This window comes from Heptranchias perlo, chromosome 4 (assembly GCF_035084215.1).
Source record: "Heptranchias perlo isolate sHepPer1 chromosome 4, sHepPer1.hap1, whole genome shotgun sequence".
NCBI lineage: Eukaryota > Metazoa > Chordata > Chondrichthyes > Hexanchiformes > Hexanchidae > Heptranchias > Heptranchias perlo.
The window spans coordinates 105,031,903-105,045,601 of record NC_090328.1 but is presented as its reverse complement, the minus strand read 5'-3'; the positions used below and the strand labels follow the sequence as shown (position 1 = coordinate 105,045,601).

At 43.7% G+C, this 13,699-nt stretch overlaps 1 protein-coding gene across 1 annotated transcript in view; it reads right to left on the bottom strand.

Moving 5' to 3' along the window:
* Positions 1-13,194, bottom strand: part of LOC137321173 (ephrin type-A receptor 5) — a 365,797-nt gene extending 352,603 nt beyond the window's left edge. The window contains exon 1 of the mRNA XM_067983437.1: positions 12,840-13,194. Coding sequence (XP_067839538.1) covers positions 12,840-12,966 — 127 coding nt within the window. The 5' untranslated portion in view covers positions 12,967-13,194. The remainder of the gene's footprint in view (positions 1-12,839) is intronic.
* Between the last annotated feature and the right edge of the window lie 505 nt (positions 13,195-13,699).

The window sequence follows — 13,699 nt, the reverse complement described above, 5'->3', positions numbered from 1 at the left end:
CAAAATTTGACACCAAGACCCATATGGAGATATTTGGTGACCAAAAGCTTGGTCAAAGAGGTAGGTTTTAAGGAGCGTCTTAAAGGAGGAGAGAGAGGTACAGAGGCAGAAAGGTTTAGGGAGGGAATTCCAGAGCTTAGGGTCTAGGCAGCTGAAGGCATGGCTGCCAATGGTGGAGAGATTAAAATTGGGGATGCACAATAGATAAGAATTGGAGGAGCACAGAGATCTCAGAGGGTTGTAGGGCTGGAGGAGGTTACAGAGATAGCTTAATAACATTCAGAAATAAAACATCTCTGTACCTTCTTTTAAATTTACTTTTGGTTGTATTCATTTAAGCAACATTCTCAATAGTTATTCAATATAGCTAATGGATAGATTTGTTTTCGGATCTGCAAATGTGCTAATCTTTCTCAAGGAGATGGATTAGCTATGTAATTGTTTTCCCTCAGTAAATAATCAAAATTAATAACTGGAAATAGAAAACTGATTTATCTTATCAGATATATAAATAATTGCATGATCTATGGATAAAGTGTGTTCAGAACTCTTTGCACTACCTCACACCATCTGAAATGCTTAGAGGTAGCACTGACTCACATGCTAGTTTTTAGTACTTCAGCAACTGTGCATCCGTCTGTTGTTGACAACAAGCATCAGTGTGTGTATGAAAAGATAAGCTCCTCATCATCACCATTGCTACTGTCAAAACATTAAAAGCATTATAAATGAAACGGAGTCACATCACGCAATAGTTTTACCACAGGGATTAGAGCTCAGCTCACTTACTAGTTCATTAGGCAAAAATTATAAAATACATTTTTCAGGCAGCTGGAAAATGTCACAAAGGTACTTTATGAACACAAACAATATCCCAGACAAACCTGAATAAAATATCTTAATAATAAAGTGAAGGTGGTAAAATATGTACATTTTCAATCATTAATGCTGTATTCTAGGGCTAATAATTGATATTGACACCACTTCCAGAATTCCCCTTTGCTGTTCTGTAAAGGTCTCTCAATGTATAATAGTTCCCTTCATCAAATCACCTGCGGTACTACAATGTACGCTATATGTTTTGGCTTGCTTTCTTATGGACTGTTTTGTGTTATTTATGGCACGTATTTAAACTGAAAGGGAATTTTATATGCAATAGCCATGCAATGAAGGCAATTTGATTTTTAGTAAAGAATTCCGATTATTTCTTGTGACAACCACACATATCAAATTCTAGTATCTTGACGCTTCTATGAGAGGCTGGCTCCAACAGCCCCCTATAATTCCCTCTTTTTTTACTTTCCCATCTACCTCTATCAATGTCTGGTAATCACTCTGCACAATGTTTCTCGGGCATTTTGCTGCATGGATGTTAATGAGCGATGACATCATCTACACACATTTAATATTAATAGTATCATATACTTTGTCACACAAGGTCATCTACGTAACCAATGAAAATTCTAAGATGAAACACCATGCCCTAATAAGAATTATAATTGTTCTCTGTTACTTCAACATTCCTTGAAACTGAAGCACAACATTTTATATATTTAAGTCTTCCATTATGAGCGATTTCCTGAAATTATTTCTCCTGCACCCTTATTAACAATTAAGACCAAATCATTATGAAAATGTACAGTGCTCCTGGACATTCACATATTGCCATGAACTAGTCTTATTAGCTTTCACAACAATAAGCAACATATTTCTCAGGATAAAATGAAGAATGCACTCTGCAGCTCCGAGGCCCCACATGAAAGAACTGAACCGACTGCTGCTGACTCAGTGCCAAGTGGCTGTGATATGTCAGCATGTGGATAACCCAGATAAGACGAAGATTAGAAAGATGTTTCCGCCGAGGTTATGTAAAATAACCTGTGTGTTGCCCCTCGCAGATACAAGAGAGTATATTTGTAAGAGTAGTTTTTGACATTGGGAGACACACTTGGAAATATACATCATGTATGAGAATGGAGAATTGTACCTACACCACTTGTCAAGCAGCAGTTATTTGAGAGCACTTTCCCAGCAATTAAACACGAAACAAGTCCTCACCATTACACACAAGACCAGCCGATACTCCCAACTCCTTTCCACTAGTTGAAATTTAATGCACAACAACAAACTTAAACGCTGCCCCCTCTTAATCTGCACAATGCTTTGTAATGTCTGTCGCACAGCACAGTACCGTCTGGTGCATGGGCAACTGATGTAACACAAGAGTTTCTACAGCGGGAAGGGAATGTTTTGCACTTTTCAAATATTGAATTAGAAACACGAAGATCTATGTCGTTGCAAAGTTCCTGAGCTGCTAATACAGATTTTATTTTTTTTCGTATATGCCCGATTCTTGTGTCATTAAGACAGGCTGCCTGACTGATGAACACCGACCCTGCGTGGGATCTGTATGCGTGAGGGGTACAGAGATAAAACATGACAGGCGTGCAGTGTAGGGCATGATTCCGTGCATCGGAAGATACTGTAAGACAGTTATAATCACCATTTTGGTCCGTTGTCTTCAGGAAGTGAAGTAATAACGAAAATATAGTGTACTTCAATTACAGTGACAGGAATGTTTGGTCTGCTCGCTTAAGTTACATCATGTGGAGATGCCGGTGATGGACTGGGGTTGACAATTGTAAACAATTTTACAACACCAAGTTATAGTCCAGCAAAATAAAATTGCTGGACTATAACTTGGTGTTGTAAAATTCTTTACAAGTTACATCATAGTGGAGACTCGGTGTTTATTGATGTATTCAATCTTTTATAATGTAATTGCTAGAGGTCTCCTGAGAACCATAAATAAATATATCTGGAAATAACATATTGGAACCATCCCCATCAAAAAAAGAATAGTATTCTTACAAACAAAAAACATGCACCTTTAGTCTTGTAACTAATAGCGGATACAATTAGGGTGACCAAACAAATGCCCTCTGCGGCGGGTGTTCATTAGTGTAAATGTCCAACTCCTTTTATTCACTCCGGGACAATCCAAGACACCCTTAACCCAAACAAGAAATTATTTCATAAACTAAGTATGTGGCTAACAAATAAATGGTACACATTGTTGCTTAAAACACCAAGGTGAAAGCTAGATGCAAACAATCAATTCCACTCGCTACTTCGGACTGAAAGTAGGATCCCAAAGTTTTATACACAGATAGAATAAGATTTTAGCTCTATCAGAACCTAGAACAATGTGAAATACATTTGAAGTTTTCTTAAAATTGCAAATAAAAGTAATGCCATTATAGCTTTTGATCATAATTGTTGTGGAGAGAAGAATCACATATTTTAGAAATCACGCGCAGGGTTTCCTATCAATAAATTCAATACAATCAATTTCAATTTAACTTTGTTCTCGGAAAACTATTCCAGGCTCCATTAACCCTGCAAGGGCTGATCACTCTTTGGAGTTTACAAACTATACATGCATTTTTCTTGATGTGAAGCTTTTGCGAAAATTATGCTTTGACATTATGAGATTGTCCATTGCAATGTATGATTTGTCTGGTTTTTTTGGGGGGGAGAGTCAATAGCGAACAGTGTTTCCCTCAATACACACAGTCCAGCCCTGATGATATTTTCAGTATCATCAGAAATAAAACAACATTCCTCCATGGGTTAAACCATTCACAAGTTCTAAAAAGGTCATTTCACTTGGAATCTTCATTTACTATCTCAAAACCTGAATTAGTAGTTCTAAATTATGAATACTTCATTACAAGAAAGGGGTCACTAAAAGCCTAACTAAAAAGAGAACCTAAATATGGTACCTGGAGAAAACTAACAGATAGCCTGCTATCAGTTGCAAGCAGTACAGCCGCTAATTGCTCCGACCTCAAGTCACACTCCAAAAAGTACACGGCTGCAAAAGCACGATTAGTCCTCCACAACTGTACTCTTCCCATTCAAGGGCAACTCAGGGGCGCATCACACTGGGGTAGTAACATTCAGCACCACGAGAGTGGTAGCATATGGGTTTGTGCCCTCAATTTTCTGCTTGATGAGTCCTTGATCTCAACCAACCCACTGGGAGCGAAATGATTTCCTTCCACGTAGGAAGGGAGAGAAGGAAAAAAAGGCTTCCGAAGCAAGAACAGCAGCCTTTCCAGAGACTTAAAGAAAAAAAAGACTTGCATTTATATAGTGCCTTTCATGACCTCAGGACCTCCCGTACTGCTTTACTGCCAATGAAGTACTTTTGAAGTGTAGTCATTGTTGTAATGCAGGAAATGCGGCAGCCAATATGGGCACAGCAAGATCGCACAAACAGCAATGAGATAATGACCAAATAAATTGTTTTAGTGATGTTGGTTGAGGGATAAATATAGGCCAGGACACCAGAGAGAACTCTCCTGTTCTTCTTCCAGTTGTACCACGGGATCTTTCATGTCCACCTGAGAGGGCAGACAGGACCTCCATTTAACTTCTCATCTGAAAGACAGCACCCCCCACATTGCAACACTCCATCAATGAAGGACCAGCCTAAATTATGTGCTCAAGTCTCTGGAGTAGCACTATGAACTCACAACCCTCTGATTCCAGAGGCAAGAGTGCTACCACTGAGCCAAGGCTAACATGGGAATGATCACCTGCTCCTGTTCTCCAATGTGTGATATGGGTGCAGACAACTCTTAAATAGGGTATAAAATAAAAATCTCTTTCATAGTGTTAAATATTTAACCCTGCTGTGAAAGCATTTTGATGCTTACCCACACATTACTGTACCTCGGAGGTCACATAATCAAATAAATGCCAGCTCAGATGTCATTCCATTTTGCCTGCCCTATCAAAATCAAATACTGGTAGATAGCTGACAGTGAACTTCTATCTTCAGCACAGGAGAAAACACCAGGCAAGAACACAGTTCTGAGCTGCACCAATGGCCCAGTGGGGAATTGCACCTTCCAATAGAGCACGAAGACAACAACAACAGCTTACATTTAAATAACACCTTTAACGTAGTAAAACATCCCAAGGTGCTTCACAGGAGCGTTATCATACAAAATTTGACACCGAGCCACAGAAGGAGCTATTAGGGCAGGTGATCAAAGAGGTAGGTTTTAAGGAGCACCTTAAAGGAGGAGAGAGAAGTAGAGAGGCAGAGAGATTTAGGGAGGGAATTCCAGAGCTTAGGGCTTAGGCCGCCAATTGTGGAGCGATCAAAATTGGAGATGGGCAAGAGGCAAGAATTGGACGAATGCAGAGATCTCGGAGGGTTGTAGGGCTGGAGGAGGTTACAGAGATAGGGAAGGGTGAGGCCATGGAAGGATTTGAAAAAAAGGATGAGAATTTTTAAATTGAGGAATTCCTAGACTGGGAGCCAATGTAGGTCAGTGAGCACAGGGTTGATCGGAGAAGGGGACTTGGTGCGCGTTAGGATATGGGCAGCACAGTTTTGGATGAACTCAAATTTATGGAGGGTGGAAGATGGGAGGCTGGCCAGGTGAGCATTGGAATAATCAAGTCTAGAGGTAACAAAGGCATGGATGAGGGTTTCAGCAGCAGATGAGCTGAGGCAGGGGCGGAGGCGGGTGATGTTGCGGATGTGGAACTAGGCAATCTTGGTGATGGAGCGGGATGTGGTCGGAAGCTCATCTCAGGGTCAAATAGGATTGCGAACAGTCTGGATCAGCCTCAGACAGTGGCCAGGGAAAGGGATGGAGTCGGTGGCTAAGGAATGGAGTTTGTGGCAGGGACCGTAGAACAATCGCTTCAGTCTTCCCAATATTTAGTTGGAGGAAGTTTATGCTCATCCATATGTAGGACAAGCAGTGTGACAAATGAGAGATAGTGGAGGGGTCGAGGGAGGTGGTGATGAGGTAGATCTAGGTGTCATCAGCGTACATGAGAAACCTGACCTATGGAACATGAAGGTCCAACCATTCTTCATGTGAGTCTAGACAGTGAATTTATGCAGGCTAATCATCTGTAGGATGAATCAAAGCTGGGTTCATAGAATATCCATACACATGCATTATCTATGTTGGGTCCCCAACTAGAGATCTGGAATAAGATTTTTCTCCTCTCTGGCCTGTGGTGCTGAGGCCAATTACAGCATTCCCATCACTGCCCTGTCTGAGATTATCAAACTCTGCACAGACCAAACTATTTTGATTCTCAACTCACTCATTACTGTACCTCAAAAGTAGCATCATGATTGAATAAACAGCTGCTCAAAAGTCATGCCATATTTATCTGCCCTTTCAAAATTAACTAACTGTGCTGTGTTAGTTGATCTCAGTAGTCTGGGATGCTACAATTGGCCTCAGCATCCTGGGCTAGAGAGGAGGGAAAACAGACAGAGTTTTTGTTTTTAACCTCTATCCAGTGACGTTTCATTGAAAATACACATATGGACATCTTATTAAGACACACTGGGGCTCAGCTTTGATGCCCTCCCCCTGCCCACCCCCCACCCCCAACAAATGAATACCCTGCCAACTCATTGTCTAGGTTCATCAATGAAGAATGGTGACTTAGGCAAGGTAATGGGCAAGAGTCAGTGCCCCAGAACCATACCCCAGCCTGAAACACTGTTTTCAGGAGAGGTGGAGAGAACATTGGAAATAGCCGTGGCATGACTGACCACCTGCACAACTAGGTGTCAGCCGTGGCTCAGTGGTAGCATTATCGCTCTGAGTCCGAAGGTTATGGGTTTGAGTCCGACTCCAGAGACTTGAGCACAAAATCTAGACACTCCAGCACAGTACTGAGGGAGTGCTGCACTGTTGGAGGTGTCGTCTTTTGGACGAGACATTAAACCAAGTCCCCATCTCTAGTGGATGTAAAAGATCACATGACACTATTTCGAAGAATAGCAGGGTAGTTTTCCCTGGTGTCCTGGCCAATATTTAGCCCTCAAACAACATCACTAAAAAGCAGATTATCTGGTCATTATCACATTGCTGTTCGTGGGGCCTCGCTACGCACATTTTGGCTGCCACATTTCCTACATTACAACAGTGACTGCATTTCAAAAGTAATTTATTGCCTGTAAAGTGCTTTGGGATGTCCTGAGGTCATGAACGGTGCGACAGAAATGCAAGTATTTCTTTTTCTTTAGATTCATGGAGAGCTGCCCACAATGTTTTCAATGTAAACAAGGATCAGTTGAAAAGTTGGAGTATACGAGAAAGGTGGAATGCGTTAAGGTAAATAGGGCTGAAGGAGATAGCATCATCGTCAGAACACTATTTGCAATGAAATATTAACATTAACTTTCACATTCCTTTTGAAAAAACTTCTGCTGGATTTTTTGAAAAGATAATTATGTGTTGATGACCTCATTGGGGAATACTGTCTTGGAGAAGTTACTGAACCTAACAGTGTGAATGATCTGCATTAATGCACACAGCTGAAATGATAAAATTGCTGAAACACCTGGGTTTAATGGCTATCTCTACTGATGCTAATTGAGCTCCCTCACAGTGTCCCCAATGATATTTAAACATTTTTTAAAAATTATTACAGGCAAGGAAAGCAAAAACAATTCAGCAGGATTTATTGTGTTTTTTTTAAAAAAAGGATCCTCATGGTAATACTCCCTCTTTGATTTTTGTAACAGAAGTGTTAGCACGGCAAAGAGAATGACTGCTGAAATGAGTCATCACTGTGAAAATGAGTACAGGTACCAGTGGGCACTTATGAAAATACAAACAATGACAGACAGGAAAAGACACATTGGTCCATCCAGCCTGTCCCACACAACTGTGATGCCTTGTACATCACAATACATACGTTTCCCAGCCCACCAGAAAGCCACATAATCTCCTCGGAGAGGCAAAAAAACAGTTAAAAACTCAGGCAATTGGCGGTGGGGGGGGGGGGGTGGAATTGGAAAATTCTCCTCTGACTCCCTTTTAGGTGATCGAAACTAGTCCAGGAGACCACTCTGATCCAAAATGCACTTCTTCAAGATAGCCCACAGATATAAGCACTATGTGCCAAGTTAGTTATGACCTACCAAAGTAACCTAAATGAAGATGGGGCAAAGTCAGAAATGGGTTTAAAGGAGGCAAGCAGATTGGAAAATTATATATGAAGGGGGAAGAGAGGAATCAATTCGTATTCAGCGAGCTCTGAATTTTTCAGTTGCAAGAGTTTGTAGCTTCCGATTAAAGACCTGAGTAAGTTATTAAACATAGTGGAAATACAAAGCATTTTCCCTTCAATTCTCTCCACGCACACATAATACCATTGCTACAGTGAACTTTGAAGGTATAAAAGCTCAAAAGAGACCTTGAAAATCTTTTAAACACTTTTGGGAGTTCTCATTTACGTTGTTTTTGCTTGAAGAAAGCAGGCACCCGCATCCCTTTATAATGTGCTAACATATTTCATCCCAATCAACACCATACATCACATACTCAGGTGGCAAATTCTTGACAGTTCAGTACCATAGGAATGCATGAATGCATGTCGGAGCCACATTTTCCCTGTCACAAATATCTACCTGTAAATGATTAACTGCTGCAAGCTGAATATCTGACTTCATTTACATGTGGAATAACAATTTAAAAATCGATTTTTTTTCTGTCTTGTGCTAGTAAAAAAACATAATCTATAGTGTCCTTTTTAGTCTTATTGCCCTTTACAATAAGAGTATAACAAATTAATTTTATCAGATCCTTGATTCATTCTGCCTGATATGGCTTAGTAATATGTTATAATGACATCACCAGCACACAAGCATACAAAGCTTCCCTTCCAACTTACTTACTTAGGACACAGCCTAGCCATTAATAACGTTCATCTTTGGCAAGATAGTAAACTAAAAGTGAAGAAGGTGTTACAAAAATGAGTAGTGACCGTCAATGTCAAATCATCAGTGGCCATGGTGGGAAAATGTTCGCACCCCATATCTAAGATGTTGAAAGTGCCTCCAATTTTCAGTGTTAGCGTTGGTAAATAAAAATCAATGGTTTTCAATGGTTTTTGGCATGCTGTAGTTATGGTGCCATCACTAGCATGTCTAATGTTCGTTCCAGAGAACAATAAGCGTTCTTATTGATCTTGGGCAAGAGACAAGAAACTGCCATGGTTGAATATATAAAAGACATTCAACACTCAAAGGGATTATATGTTTTACTTGATTTGCCACTATTAGCTGCTGCAAGGTTGGTAGAAACAGGACTGGAGCTCTGCTACAAAGGCGAGCTGATATCATGGTTTTCAAGCATCTTAGCACATTACAAGTTTAGTCATCCCAAAGACAATCACATTTACTAGTTATGTTTATTATCCAGTTCTTACCCTTGAAAGCACAATATAAGTTAATTATTCCCTACATATTTTGAGCCATTTTATGTACCTGCGCTGTTTCTGTCAAGGTTCTGCTCACCTCTACTATCAAAAGCAAAGAAAGCGTGTACAGTAAAAATGTCCTCATAAATCAAGCATCATCTTAAAAATGAAGACAGCAGTCATTTAAAACAGGAAATGGAGCAGCAATAAAACGGCAGCTACTGAGACAGCCCAGTTCATTTATTTTTCCAGCCCAATAAAATTGTGCATTTATTAACTTTACCGGTAATCGTACGGATCCCAGCAGCAATAGTAATTTGATTTACTGAGAAGGTACGATTGTTAATTCACGCTGCAAATGGATGTTGCTTCAGTGGTAATGATCTACCGTTAGCTCAGCCAATAATTGGTCATGGCTTTCCCACAACAACTGCATGAACTCGCACAGCCCCCAGGAACGACAAATCAAGAAAAACTTTCTGTTGCAACGAAAGGAGCATAAAGCAACGAAATACTACTATATGGTGCAAAAGTGAGAATGATATGTGAGGATATTAAATATCAATGACAATGGATTTTCATTTTAAAAGAATTAACATGAAAATGCGTCTTCTAACAGTTTCAATTTCATTAAAGGCAATCCTTCTGAATCTGCGTTGTTTTAAGTACTGGTACAAAATAATCAATTACTTCAGTTTAACACCCAGATCCCACAACCATCTATTATGATGAAAAGTCAATACCCAAAACATGAGTCTATTTTTTTCTCATAAAGCATGCTGTGAATTTCCAGCATTTTGTTTTAATTTCAGGTTTCCAACGTTTGCAGGTTTTTTTTCTTTTTATTTCCACAAACTTGTATAAATTGTAAAACTCCTAGACATTTTCGAGGCACTGACTTTTTAAAAATTAAATTGGCATAATCATTTACAATTTCAAGCGTCCTGACCACAAAAGGGGGAAGCTAACGTGTCCTCTTCATTTTCTACAGCATCAGACTCAAGAAAAAAAATACTTTGAGCTGTTTGTTTTACAACTGAAGCATTTTTATTTAAGAATCAAGAAATATATAAAATTGTATTTTGTGTGCGATTGTGGGAGAAAGTCGGTTAAAATAGGTTATCCTTTGGTCGACCGCAGAATAAGTACCGACTGGGATTGCACTGTCGCCCATCCACTCAAATAAAATTCAGTGCTTTACTATAACAGCAATGTGGACGTCCACGCACTGTTCTCTGCATTACACTGCTGCAAAGAAGCTTTCAAATTTGTGTTTGTTTTTTTTTAAAAAAACTTTGGTTCTGCTTTACAAGAAAGCGCATACGGCGTTGCAAAACCATCTCGAAAGATAACTGCAGAATACGAGTCTAACAGCAAAAGAAACTCTCGCCCCATTCATGAAGACTCCTATAGCTTACAAACAAGGAGAGGTACTCTCAAGGGAAGAATAAACCCTCTCTATCAAACATGACCGGTGCAGTTCAAGCACACTGGGGTGCAATTAAAGCATTAACCGTGGAACACACTATCACAGTCACTGTCACCAGCTCAATGCACTGCAGTTACTGGAACACACTAACACTGCCAAGCCCCGGTGCTTAACAAGCAAGTCTCAGTCACAATTTCTGTAATTTTCTTTAAATACTCCCCTACAACAAAGTTAAGGCCGTTCATGCGGTGCAGTTCTTAACGTTGGTTAGGTAACGTATTTGACTCCAGCAATGTGCGTTGCAGTCTTGTAAAATTGATCAGATTCGGTAAACTTTGCCAGCAATGTGTTTACAAATAATGTGCAAATTCTATTGTCAAGATCAAAAATATTTTGGATTCCTGAAAAAGTATTTCAGACTAAAGGACTTCACACCACAAAATATCCTGAACTGTAAACGATTTCAACGACCCTGAATGCTGTATCCAGCCATCAAGGGTTATTGAAAGGCGGATGGGGATTCACAGGGCACTGGAAACAGGTCCACAAGCTGTGCTCGGAAGAGGAAGCGCTCTGCTTTCGTTTTTAAACCCCAGTCCTTTCATAAAAGGGAGGATAACTGTAAAATAATACTTCATACGCGATTTTAAGTTTGCAGCAACATTGTAATGCTTCTCCCCCCCCACCCCCCCCCCCCAAAAAAAAACAATTTTGCCTCCTATTTTTTGTCACTGCTCCGGTGAGAGAGCAGCTGTCAGTCCCGTAGTCGGAGCCGACACACAGTTTGACGGCTGGATGTGTGTCAGTCCCCAGTTCGAGTCTAAGCGGACATCATCTTCAAAGTTAAAACCGGGCACTTTCCAAAAGCCAGAAAGATGTCACTGCCTGAGACAGAAGTGTGGGGACAAGTTTAAAGTGTGGGGGGGGGAGGTAAGCGATGAAATGTCCCCCACCTTCACCAGTGGAAGGAATGCAACCTGAGAAAAGTTAGGAGAGAAAAGGTGGGGAGGGAGGGGATCGATTGATTTTTTAATTGAATTTCAAGTAAAGGTAACGCTGCTGTCAACGCGCTGAGCAACATCCATTTGATTCAGACGTTGGAGCATTTTGTTTTAATATACATAGAATTTATATTAAAAAAACACAAGGAAGCTGAAATGTTGCAACAAAAATAGAGAGAGAACGGGCTCGGAGCTGGTGTCTGGGAACTCGTGCCTGAGGGCTAGGAGCTGGGGGCTCGGGTCTGGCGGCTCGGAGCTGGGGTCCGGGTCTAGAGATGGGCGCTGGAGTCTGGAGGCTCGGAGCTGAACGCTCGGGTTTGGGGGCTTGGTGATGGGGGCTCGGGTCTGGGAGCTCGGATTTGGGGGCTTGGAGCTTGGGGTATGAGCTGGGAACTGGGGTCCAGGAGCTGGGGCTGGGGGCTCGTAGTTGGGGGCTGGGAGCTTGGCCTATGAGCTGGGAACAGGGGTCTGGGGGCTTGGAGCTGGGTAAAGGAGCTCGGGTCTGGGGCTGAGGGTTCGAAGCTGGCAGCTGGGTCTGGGGGCTGAGAGCTGGGGGCTGGGAGCTGGGGTCTGGGATCTGGGAGCTGGGGTCTGGGGGCTGGGATCTGGGAGCTGGGGTCTGGGGGCTGGGATCTGGGAGCTGGGGTCTGGGGGCTGGGATCTGGGAGCTGGGGTCTGGGGGCTGGGATCTGGGAGCTGGGGTCTGGGGGCTGGGATCTGGGAGCTGGGTCTGGGGGCCGGGGCTGGGAGCCGGCGTCTGGGGGCTGAGAGCTGGGGGCTGGGAGCTGGGGTCTGGGGGCCGGGGCTGGGAGCTGGGTCAGGGGGCTGAGAGCTGGGGGCTGGGAGCTGGGATCTGGGAGCTGGGGTCTGGGGGCCGGGGCTGGGAGCTGGGTCTGGGGGCTGAGAGCTGGGGGCTGGGAGCTGGGATCTGGGAGCTGGGGTCTGGGGGCCGGGGCTGGGGGCTGGGGACTCGAGGTAAGAGGCACCGGTGCACGGGTGACAGGACGGAGCAGGTCAGTGGCGGGGACTGGGCTGTTCTCGGTGTCTCTCGCCATCACTCAGAGAGCGGGTTCACTGCACGAGTCGGAAAATGGAGCAACTTTTATTATTATTAATGTTGAGGTAACCCGCCCCCCACCACCCCCGCTTACCTTGGTTGAGACCCGCGGCCCCGCTGCACCCCTCCAGCTTCCAGCAGACCAGGCAGAAGAAGTAGTAATAAGTCCAGCAGAGAAGTGCCGTCCGAAGGGCTGCCGCCGCGCTCCGCCGACGCGCCATCGCTCGGCCCCGGACCAAAGTGGAGTGTGTCCGATTGCCGCTCCGTGTGTGTGTGGCTCTGTCAGTCTGTCAGTGGCCCGGGGAGGGGAGAGGGGGGGGGGGGCGGCTCGCACCTCAGAGTCCGCCCGGGACAGGCGTACGCGCCCAGTGAGAGGAGGAGGAGGGAGGAGGGAGAGGAGGAGGAGGGAGGTGCTCACCTCTCTGTGTCTATATATGTACAGACCCTGCACCACACACACACACACTGGGGGGAGGTACAGACCCTGCACCACACACACACACACTGGGGGGAGGTACAGACCCTGCACCCCACACACACACACTGGGGGGAGGTACAGACCCTGCACCACACACACACACACTGGGGGGAGGTACAGACCCTGCACCACACACACACACACTGGGGGGAGGTACAGACCCTGCACCACACACACACACACTGGGGGGAGGTACAGACCCTGCACCCCACACACACACACTGGGGGGAGGTACAGACCCTGCACCACACACACACACACTGGGGGGAGGTACAGACCCTGCACCACACACACACACACTGGGGGGAGGTACAGACCCTGCACCACACACACACACACTGGGGGGAGGTACAGACCCTGCACCCCACACACACACACTGGGGGGAGGTACAGACCCTGCACCACACACACACACACACTGGGGGGAGGTACAGACCCTGCACCACACACACACACACTGGGGGGAGGTACAGACC